The sequence below is a fragment of the Anoplopoma fimbria genome, chromosome 2 (assembly GCF_027596085.1).
Source record: "Anoplopoma fimbria isolate UVic2021 breed Golden Eagle Sablefish chromosome 2, Afim_UVic_2022, whole genome shotgun sequence".
Classification (NCBI taxonomy): Eukaryota; Metazoa; Chordata; class Actinopteri; order Perciformes; family Anoplopomatidae; genus Anoplopoma; species Anoplopoma fimbria.
In genome coordinates, this window is record NC_072450.1 from 17,497,573 (window position 1) to 17,509,265 (window position 11,693).

The window sequence follows — 11,693 nt, forward strand, 5'->3', positions numbered from 1 at the left end:
AAAAGGTGCAGATATTAGTTACCTTTCAGGTGAATATTTTACATAAAAAATAATAAAACTTAAAGAATACAATGTATTATCAAATATTATACCAGTGGTTCCAAACTTTTCATGCTTGTGACCTCTTTGAGAAAAGGGTGAGGACGAGACAGCGAGGAAGAGGAACCAAACGCAGACTACCAGACAGACAGGAACTGTTTTTGCAGAGGGGAACATATAAAGACCTATTGGCTAGTCCAAACAGAGATTGTATACAATCCAGAGGATGCAGGAATGGGGCAGGGAGAGGTGCAGGCAGGTAGACAGGCAGACAACAGGTACCAAGAAACAGTAAGATACTAGAAGCTCAAACTAAAGAAGCAAAAAGCAATGTTGTTGATCAGGAAGGGAATGAGTGGAAAGGGCTGGTTAAATAGTGTAGGCCTGAGTGGAAACAGGTTCGTGGGGATGATCAGGTGACTGGGACTGGAGAGACAGGGGTTACTGCAGGACAGATGAGGAAGTGGCTGGATACGGAATTGAGGTGACTGGGACGGGAGAAAAAAATCAGAGGGCATCTGATGGACAGCAGAGAACGGCAATAAGTTTGTTTGGGGAAGTGGGAATGTGGCTGGAAGAAAATACATTATTTTTTCAGCTGATATTGTATTTATAAGGTGCATGTTCTGACATTTTTGTGTGTTTTAAATGACCACACTGAACCTCAAATTACCTCACAAAATACCTGGGGCCATTTAAACTTCCAGTACAGAGATACTGTAGGCTACACAATTCAATGAGACAAAGAAGAGCAGAGGGTTAATAGGGGCTCAGCAGCTCATCTTTTGCCCCACGTCCTGATGACATGAGAACAGTCACATCTGTGTCTACAGTCAAAAGCATCTCAAACTGTTTCTATTTGATCAGGCTTATGACACACATACTCTAACTGAGTATGGCAGTCTGAGATTTGGTCTATATGTCTAAGAGGTGAATGATGGTTCTTCACTGTGTGTTTGTATGTATCATTCATTTATTCACTTATCACAGGTTGTAATATATGTACTTTAATGTAAAGCAGCACGTACCTACTTTGCTGTGTATGAATAAAATGGCCCTGTCTTGCTCAAACTAACACTGTAATTGATTGATCAAGTTAAAGAAGCTCCACAGATTTTACACATTAAGTTCAGTTAAAGGAGGACTACTTAGCCAGTGATAAACAGCTGTCTTCTGTGGCTCTGGAGGAAGCTTTGTCAAGTCTGAGAAAAAGAATAACCCTGATGTTGTCATTAGGTTTTCTCTGTTGGGCTTGATACTTACAATGTTTGACTTTAAACTAAAGGTGTGAAGGTTAAAAGCCTCTGCTGCATCCATTTTGACCATTCTTCTTTTAACATGTCACTTGCAATGCAACACTTTGCTGAAGACCTGGATCACTACCTTCCACTAAGCCAGTATTTCAGGACATAACATACATATGTTTTTTTTTGTTAAATTAGTCTACAAACTATTCATAACTAAGTAATGCCAATTCATTGTGTAATTCAAATTATGAATTATTATTTAATTATTTAACAATTAATATATTTAGAAAAATGAAATCCGCTTAAATGTCCTTAGGAGGCTACCGTACTGTGAACGACCTGAAGCAGTAGTTGCTATGCAACCAGAGCCGCGTCGTCTCCCTGTTCTACGATGGCGGAAAGAAGTTCTGATAAAAAGCTCCGTCCGCCTCCGGCCGTCGCATCGCAGGTTTGTAGCCTCTTTGTTTCAAACCGAACTGTTCGTATGTCACCAGCTAAAGTTTAAACCTAGTTCATTGTTTCTCCAACAGGTAAAGTGGCTCACCTTTGTCAACAGACGTCAACTCGGGCTGACGTCACGCTGCCTCCACAACATTATGCTGGACGACGTTCATTAACCTCTGACCTGTTCTGTCTCTAATGTTGACATAGAGGGATACTGAGTACATAGTGTTATGAATATTAATATCACAGGTTGTGAGAAAGCTGCAGTGTGTCACCAACAAGCATTGGTCACAAATTGCTTTCATTTTGTTTCACAATGTGTAAAACATTTAAAGGAAAGAGACAAACTGTTGTGATTATTTTACATTTGAATTCAGAATACTGTGCCTGTATGCATAGAAAGTGCACCAGCATAAGTCACATGCTCTAATCTAGCAGGTTATCATATAGTATTATGCAGTTTATCACTGATGCCTGGGTGTACACATATGTTCCAATATGGTACCACTTTCTACTGAAGAGCCATTTATAAAGGGTTTATATGCCTTTCATTTAATCAGGAAGATGTGTGATCCCTTACCTGAAAAGTGTGAGTGCAGGGTATTCTTTTGCATACAGCCTTACTGATACTGTGTCTTTAAGGCAAATAACAATATCAATATTCTAAAGTTTGAGAATGTGATTATAAACTATGCTGATTATAAATCAGATAATTGCTTCTAACATAAACACACAACATAAACAATCTCCCCTTATATTTATTTATTTTTAAGAATTGTGACCAGTAGTTGTCCTGAGCAGAACTTCTCTTTGATGAAAAATGATCTTGTCACTGCTCCCTGATGGACAAACTAAATGCCATTTATGTGCTTTAGTTTCTTGCTACTTATCAGTCAACATACTGATGTATCTGCCAATTTATCAGTCAGGCTGACGTAAAATAAGGTGAAATGCGAATTATTTTAAACTATAAGCCAATCTCATGAAAAGGGAAATTTCCCCTTAGAGAATTCATTTTACAAAGTCTGCTGCTTTGTCTTTTTTATCTCTAAGAAACGTCCGTCCTCTAGCAGTAAGGCTGTGAGGTCCAAGATGGTTGAAGTAAGACCACAGGCGAAATCTGCCTCTGGTCCAACAAAGAGGAACACAGATGAACTTTTTGCTAAGGAAGAACAATACAAGTAAGAGCACCTGTTCCAACAGACATCTTTATTTAAAGTTTTTTAGAAGCAGTGATCCACATATCTAGAAAAACATTGAATAAGGCACACTTCTTCTTATACACTGGTTAAACTCTATACATATATATATTTCTATCTATTAAAGAGGCCATAAACCACTAAATCTTGGTATAAATATTGTTACAAACCTGGTGGATGTAATGCATTTATTGCAGTCCTGTAGCCCTGGAAATCCCTGTACATGTTAAAATCAGCCCCTAATATTATTATTCTCCATTTTATTTCCTTCAGACTCTTAAATGCAGAGCTGGAAGCCAAAACAGCAGATCTAGTAAGACAGGCAGAACAACTTTTGGTAAGTTATTATCAACATGTTGACATTTTAATGAGTAAAGGCTTGCTTTAAAAAGTAATTTTAGCTCTTGGTGTTTATTTTAGAGAGAACAGAGTGAAGTTCTGTCAAAACCCTTATCCACCCTCCTGCTAACGGACATTGAGGATGAAGAGGAGTCAAGGTAATAAATATCTCAGGCTCAGATCTTTGGAGGTACGTCATGAGAATGACTTTTTAGTGGTTAATATTCTTGTGACTACAGCAAAAGCTTACATTTAATCAAGCCTCCATAGAGACCATTCAAATATTAATTGTGAATTAAAGCAGTGTAAGACAGAGAACTTAATTGACAAAAATCCTCAATTTAATTCATTCCTTTTTTATGTATGTATCTCTGTCTATCTGTCTATATATTCACCTACAGGATGATACAGCCTCAAAAGTGGAATATGCAGGAGCCTGGTGCGAAGGTATCAGTTCAGATTATAAAGTTTCTATTTGTGAAACCTGCAGGCACTTTGCTCAACAGATTATTTTACAATCCACAGGTATAGTTTGTTAATGCTTTAGGCCTACAGGTCATGATGATGTTTTTATTTGCCGTCCCTTCTCTTAGGTGGTGACAAAAAAAAGAGTCACATCAACATCACACTTGTGTACTGGAAAACAAAGAAAAGAGCCTCACTGTCAAACAGTGTAAGTTGAGTTGTTTACGAACAGTTTTATTTATGAGAAAATAACTCTGCAGGTCATGCATTTTGTTAAATACATTCTTCATAAAGCGGCTAAAACCTTTCACATTGTTCACTTGATATCAGAACCCCAAATGTTGCTGATTTAGCAGCTGTAGAAGACTCAGAGGATTTGTTCCTGGCAAAGACAATACGGAGCATGGAGGAGAAGATGAACGACACCGAGATTCATGAAAATGTTGTGGATGATGAGCCTAACGCTGGAGACAATGTAGGATCAGGTAATGTTTATGTTTTATTCATGAATAGTGATTTATAATTATGAATTATTTATTTAAAGACATGTCATTTTGTCTTAGAATTATCCAGAAACTCGACAGGTCCACAACAGTTTTCAGTTCCTCAGAGTCTGAATGTGTTTTACGACAATAATAATACATTCACATGATTCATTACATTCTTTAACCACGAGTACCTGTATTGGGGTTAATGTGGGACCTGAAAGTTACAAAGAAATGATTTTCCATGAGTTAATCTTGCCACTGAAGAATTTTTTAATTAAATCTAAATTGGAGCTTTAGCATTACATAATACAGTTTGTCAGTGATAGCATGTGATACTTCTTGATGTATTGTTTCAGGCAGAAAGTCATTTTTTATTGGTTTAAAAGTCTGACTGTGTTGCTCTCTTGTTTTATTAAGGCGTTTCAGATGCTCAAATACGAGTTCTGAAGGCAAAACTACGGATCATGCAAGAAGAACTGGATCAACTCTCCTGTGAATATTATAAGAAGGTAAAGTCAAATTTGTTGATAGACAACGATTCAACTACAGCTGACCCCGAGTTGAATAGCCGTGAGCCATCTAGTGATGGAAAAACATAGATGACTTGACATTGTTTATTGAAAACATTATGTGTCTGTTGTTGCAGGATGATGACAATGCTAAACTAAGTGCAAAAATGAAGGAGCTTGAGGATGAAAAAGCCAGACTGCAGAAAACGACAAACATCCAGCAGACACATATTGAAAAGCACAGAGCTTTAGCAGAGGAGTCCGACAAAAAATGTGACGGTCTTCAACTGCAAGTGTCTGCTTTACACAAGGTCTGTAAAATGTCATTGCTGACAATGTTTGACCATCTTCCATTGTTCATGTGAACGGCTCATTAGGGATCATTTCCTGGCTTTGCTCTGTGCAGGAAATAGAAAATCTGAATAGATCCCACAAACAAGCTGCAGCAGTCCACAGCACTGTGGAGGTTCGTCTGAACAGAGCGTTGGAGGAGGTGGAGCGGCTAAAGACTCAACTCAACAAGATGAAACAGATGAACAAGGTTTGCAAATTACAGTGCTGATAAACAAATAATCTAATAATTCAAATGTGATTTTTGTTTTATTAAAAGCTACAGATTTTCATGTATAAAAGAATACTGTTGGGACTGTTTCTTACTTGTAAGCTCACTAAAGTATTCTTTCGGAGCTCAACTTCTTCGAAACAGTGTATAATCCAATGTGCATTTAAAATAATTTAAATGAAACAGAGTAACATTAATCAAACATGTTAAAAGTTGAACTTAAAACCAAAAAAAAAAATCAAATCTTTATTTTAATATAAAAAATCTATTACTCTTGTAGAGGGCGTAGAAGCAAAATGTGTTGTGTGAGGCTGTCATGTATGGCTGCTGAATGTTACGCTGCATAGTGGACTTGAAAACATCTGAGGAAAACGTGGAATATGATTTTTGATGGAGAGAGGAAAGTTAATTTAGCCCTTGGTATTTACATAAAGTACCAGCTTTAACTGAATTTTAGCATGTTTTTAATTGTTTGCAAATGATGCTCAAGTTTCCCTAAAGTTAGGATCTGCTACACTTCTACTAATTGCACTCTTTTAAATGATTTTATCTAAAGGACAAGATAAGCGAGGAACATCAGAGTAAAGAAAATCTACTTGCTGAAAACAAAATGCTAAAAAAACAGAAAGCAGAACTCATCGTAGGCTTCAAGAAGCAGCTCAAGCTGATTGACATTCTAAAAAGACAAAAGGTACGTGTCTCTATCTCACACACACCGTTAATACACACCCTGATCATACTTTAATCAATGACTGACTTTTTTTTGTGCAGATGCACTTTGAAGCTGCCAAGCTGCTGTCGTTCACAGAAGAGGAGTTCATGAAAGCGCTAGACTGGGGGAAGTCATAGACACGGAGAGGTTCAGATAAATAGAAGACTTTGGATTCAAAGATATTTCAATTTAGAGATTTGTCTCCTATTTATTGTCACATTTACCCACCAGAAAGCCTCAGATCTTTTTTGGAATGATTTTGATTGAGATCCTGTCAGTACAATCCAAATAAAAACATGTCGATAAATAATTTTGTTGTTATTTAAAGCTAAAAAAGTGCTATCAAGAAAGCTGAGAAATGAAAGAACTTTGTGGTCACTTCAAATTGCCATTTCGTTTACTGCAACCTTAAACTGCCATCTAGTGGCATAGTATTCAATTTACTCATCGTCATCCCAGCCGTCCTCAGACAAGATATCTGCCTGACGTGTTTTAAAGTTTTTTCTGAAGTCTTCATCAAAGTGCTTCAGGTCATCTTCACGGAGCAAGCCCTGAAAATGGATGCACTCGTGGTCATTCACTTGTTTGATCGACAGGAGACGTGCACCTGTGTAACATTATTTATCATTCATGCACTGCATCATACCTTTGGTAGGTAACCAATGAGTTTGGTTGCGTGGCATTTAAGAAGTCGCTGCCTCTCCTCTTCAACTATCTGCCGACGCAGCGCCTCTCTCTCCTGCTCAATGGCTCTCTCTTTAGCCTCCAGTTCCTTGAAGAGAGAGAGATCAATGTTATTATCAAAGCAGGTCATTCAACTCAACCAACTGACATTACAATCAAAGATGATACAATCGAGTTTCACAAATGTTTCACAAATAAATAACATTTTAAGTATTCATCCAAGCTACTAGAAGTTTGGATGTCTGTCATGTTGGGCTACTCACATTAATACATCTAAAGTGTTATAGTTCAGTTGCAAGTTGTAAACATCAAATATCATCATGATAAAACCTGGTTGCTGTTCCCTGTGGACTTCCATGATGAAATACTAGCAGCGTAACATCTGACAGTAAATCTAGACCAGCACCACCTTATGGTTGATGCGATTATGAAAACAGTGAGCGTTGTTCTTACCATGTCAGCCTCATGCTGCCGTCTCCTGTCCTCCGTCAGTTTTTTCACCTCCCGTTTGTGCTCAAGTTGCTTCATGCGTCTTTTCTGGGCGTTCATCTGCTCCAACCGATCGTCTTCTGCAAACTTAGCCATCATCATTTTCCTGAAGGCCTCCTCTTCCTCTTTCTCTGCATGCCTTCGCATCTCTTTGAAAGCCATCTGTTGCTGGCAGGTCTGCTGCATCATCAGCCTCTGTCTGATTTTCTTCTCCATCTGTTCCTGTTTGATGAATGTTTTAAAAAAACAAAAACCATTAAGATCATTCAGGTGCACTTAAACATTCAAGCTGCAGCGCACACAGATCTCTGAGTAGTTCTAATTCTTTATTGTTTTCAAATATTTTATGGACTAGATTTATAAATTAATTGATAATAACTTCCTACATTACTTGCATCTTAATACCCAGTATATAAATAAATATATTTGGTATTACTTTGTCTCAAATGTTATCTTATTGTAGTCCAAATTGCATCATATGGATGTTTGAATTTTGAGACAGTAAAGCAGTAATACTTACAATGTCTCTCTGCCTGTTAGCCTCTTCCTGTTCTTCTAAATAAAGTTCCTCACGAACTTGCTCCATCTCTTCACGCTGCCGCCTCTCCTCTTCAATCTTCTCAGACAGCTAGAGGAGAACAGAGAGTAGTGACTTTTAGTGGTAAATACAGGCCTGTGTCAATGAATGAAAATATAAAAGTATGGGAATTTATTAAAAAGGTTAACTCAACTATTTTATGTAGATGCTCTTTTCCTTTTTCTTTCTCTCTGATCTTAGCCATTCTGTTCTCCTCCATGTGCTCCCGATTGGTCACAAACTCCTTGATGCGTTTGTTCTCGGCCTCCATCTTTTCTTGCTCCATGCGTCTCCACTCGGCCTGTTGTTTCTTGAATTCTTCAATGTGTTGCTGAGTGGCTTTGACCTTCTCCAGTTTCAGCTGTCGCTCCCTTAAGAAAATAAATAAATCCATCAAACTACCACACTCTTAACGTTTTTTCTGGAAGAAACAGATGATATTAGACTCTTTATATGAAATGCATACAAATACTGAACCAGTGAACTAAAAATATGCACAGTATTTAGTTGAATTTGTAAGTCACTTGACATTTTAATTGAATGCAATGAGTTTCTATCAGTTCCATGGATATCACATGATTTAAACAGATCTACTTTCTTGAATTCAACAGCCCAGTATAAGTATGCCCACTTGTATGCATTGTGCATTCTTGTTAAAGACTGTAAGAATAAGTATTGAAGGACTCACATCTGATCCTCTTCGTAAATCTTCCTGATAATCTCGTCAACCATGAGCTTCTCTTTGAGGAACTCTTCGTATGCCTCTTGTCTCCTGCGCTCCCGCTCAACAAGCTGCTTCTCCAGCTCCCTCTGACACTGCACCAGCTCCTCTTGGCGTTTCTGCTCCAGTTTCTGCTTCTCAATGCCTGCTCGCTCATACTCGCTCTTCATCTTGCGGGCTAAGTCGGCCTCCTCACGCTAATTTCAGAAGAAAAAAAAACATACACAGTATAAACTATATTGAATGTTCTGTTTTCAGAATTTTTTTTTCCCTCCTGCTTAATTGACCGCAAGTGTAATTCTGTGTACTTTGGTAAATATGGGCCATGAGGCGTTAGGCTCATCAGAGTTTTACTCAACAAACTGCATTCAATGAATAGTCCCGTACAGATTTTTTTATTTATTATTCAATAACAATGGATCTCTGTTTGGTGGCTATTTTGCAAAGAAAAGGATCTAGAGTTATTCAAAGGAAAAATACATCTTTTACAACCAGCGGTTCAGACTTGTTTTTGGTAAATGGCTGAAATCAGTTAGGACGGTGCTCACCATTGTCTCAAACCTCATAACTTCCTGCTCAGCCATCTGTGCAGCTCTTTCCTTATTCAAATATGCAGATTTCAGCTTTGACTCAAGTTCTCGAAGCTCCATGCTGAAAGGTTACAAAAAAAGCATTAGTAATGAAGAGACCAAAGCAGAGAAAGATGAAACTAAAGCAAGAAGTGTTGCATATGTATATTGACCCAGAATATACAGTAAGTCAAGGTAAAGAAGTAAGTGTGCATACCTGTTCTCTTTGATATACTGTCTCATTTTCTCCTCTCTTTGTGTCTCAAAGTTGATGCGGGCCAGCTCCTTAGCCATTCTCTCCTCTTGCTCGAGTTGCTTTTCCCTGTTTATTCTGTCCTCCTCTGCCTGCAAGTTAAATTTAATTATGATTATCTACATCTGAGTTTAGTTTAGTTACAGTTTATACATTGATGAGACAGCGTAGTGTTGTATAAAGCAGTGTTTATGAAAGGTTGGATCTTGCACCACCAGTAGGCTTTGATTTTACCTGTTTTTTGGGATTGCCAATAAAACAGAAATGAGAAATGAACCAAGTATTGCTCAATTTGGACTATTGTTCAATAAAACAGCCTCCTCACAATAAAATTAGTTTTCTTTAAAAAAACAATAATCTTGGACATCCAAAATTGTGTGTTTTTTTTTTTCAGCCGAAAGAGGAGGGCAGTTCAGTTCTAGTCTACGGTAAAATAAACTTACAATTTCACCAATTAACATAGTCATAGTGGATGGACACTGTTTCTCTGATGTAGATTTTTTTATGTTTTTTTATGCAGGCTATATTATCTGCACAGATGCCTACTGTTTACATTCCTCCTTAGGTTCCTGCAAAATAATTAACTACAGGAATGCATAAGTGTTTTTGTATTGTTTTGTCATGTTTTTCTTGTGTAGCAAATGGGCATAATGACATTGAATTGTGGTTAAATTATAATGACATTGAATTGTGGTTAAATTATAATGACATTGAATTGTGGTTAAATTATAATGACATTGAATTGTGGTTAAATTATAATGACATTGAATTGTGGTTAAATTATAATGACATTGAATTGTGGTTAAATTATAATGACATTGAATTGTGGTTAAATTATAAGTGAATCCTTGAACCTCAAATAATTTCCCTGAAAAAATGTTTTGAAATAGTTTTTAGTCACATGTGTGCTCTGAACCAAGAAATTGTAGATGGGACCCAATTTGCTGGCAATAAATTTAAGCAAATAATTGAGAGTGGCAACTTATCTATCATAACCTGCACAAAATAAAGACACACACACACACACACACACCTTCAGCAGAGCGCTCTCCATCTGCCTCTCCTTGAGCTCCTCCTGCACCTGTCTCTGGTGCCTCCTCCTCTCGAAGCCCTCCTCGCCCTGCAGCCCGGCCTGCAGCGTCCTCTCTCGGTCTACGCGCTTGGCCTCCTGCTGCCGGAGCTGCTCCTGGTTCTGCCGCTGAGACATTAACCTCTGCTGGCTGTAGGCCCAGTGACGACTCTGTCACACACACACACACACACACACACACACACACACACACACACACACACACACACACACACACACACACACACACACACACACACACACACACACACACACACACACACACACACACACACACACACACACACACACACACACACACACACACACACAGAGGAGCAGGAACACGTGACTGAGCTGCTCTGTTTGTAGCAGTCAGGCTAACGTTAACTCAACTCCGGTTTAAGATCAGTTACCATGGCGGTGGTGCTTTTCGTCGCTTCCCGTCTTCTTCACTTCACTCCTCTTCACTCTCTAATGCGTCAACAACTTTGCCTTAATTCACTTCAAGCAAGTTTGGATGCACCGTCGTCATGGGCGACGAATTAGCCGTTGTTAACCTGAGACGTCGCCAGGTTCCCTCGGTTGTTTGGGGTTTTGTTGTCATGGGAACCCCGCGTGTCCGTATGCTAGGCCAATCAAAGTGAGCGTTGACTATGACGTCAGGTCCGGGGAAATCTGAACATCTCAGTAAATGTTCACATCTCACATTTTTCAAATGTACCGATATAAAGTATCGATTGATAAACATTTCCTCATACGGAGCAAAAATCATCAATGGACTGGTTATTTTTTGAAGTATCACTTTAAATTCAACCGAACTGGCTATTATGGGGCAGTTGTTAAATTAATTAGAATGTAACATTAAATCTTCTGTTTTATGTATTCACTCCACTCTCTTACTTCCACTTACACAAACATCCATTGAAAAACTGTAATTTGTTTATTATATTTCGTTTTCGTTTTTACTTAATTGTCTCTATATTTTTTTTTTTACTATAATATAATAGTAAAGTAACTAGTATTTATTTTATGTTAATATTTCACTACTACTCATTTTATTTTATGTGAACTATGGGGAAGCTTACAAACACAATAGTGCAATGTGAATATGGCTGCTGAAAGATGTCTGTTTCTTGTTTGTTCAGTAAAAGGGAGAGAAATCTCCTTCACATCATTGACAGATTTTCATTCAAAAGCAAATATGTTGAGGTTCGTTGATAATATAGTATTTTTGATAGACTCGAAATTTGTTTTAAAATAAAATCTGACTCACAAAAAAAGGGCCATGGGGTTTTAAGTGTGTAATCGTATGTTTCTAGTGTAC

At 37.9% G+C, this 11,693-nt stretch overlaps 2 protein-coding genes across 2 annotated transcripts; one reads left to right on the forward strand and one right to left on the reverse strand.

Annotated features, from left to right (window-relative positions):
* Window positions 1-1,660: 1,660 nt before the first annotated feature.
* On the forward strand, window positions 1,661-6,155 carry tex9 (testis expressed 9). The gene is made up of 12 exons (XM_054613857.1): window positions 1,661-1,734; window positions 2,784-2,911; window positions 3,203-3,266; window positions 3,350-3,426; window positions 3,670-3,715; window positions 3,862-3,941; window positions 4,064-4,218; window positions 4,639-4,730; window positions 4,868-5,041; window positions 5,137-5,271; window positions 5,849-5,983; window positions 6,064-6,155. Exons 1-12 carry the CDS (start codon window positions 1,678-1,680, stop codon window positions 6,139-6,141), a joined length of 1,221 nt encoding a protein of 406 aa, XP_054469832.1. The 5' UTR covers window positions 1,661-1,677; the 3' UTR covers window positions 6,142-6,155.
* A 259-nt stretch (window positions 6,156-6,414) lies between these two features.
* On the reverse strand, window positions 6,415-10,932 carry mns1 (meiosis-specific nuclear structural 1). Its single transcript, XM_054613845.1, has 10 exons — window positions 10,783-10,932; window positions 10,331-10,537; window positions 9,262-9,389; window positions 9,024-9,126; window positions 8,443-8,672; window positions 7,909-8,125; window positions 7,698-7,805; window positions 7,142-7,399; window positions 6,651-6,776; window positions 6,415-6,555 (listed from the first exon to the last, which is right to left on the reverse strand). Exons 1-10 carry the CDS (start codon window positions 10,783-10,785, stop codon window positions 6,445-6,447), a joined length of 1,491 nt encoding a protein of 496 aa, XP_054469820.1. The 5' UTR covers window positions 10,786-10,932; the 3' UTR covers window positions 6,415-6,444.
* Window positions 10,933-11,693: the final 761 nt, after the last annotated feature.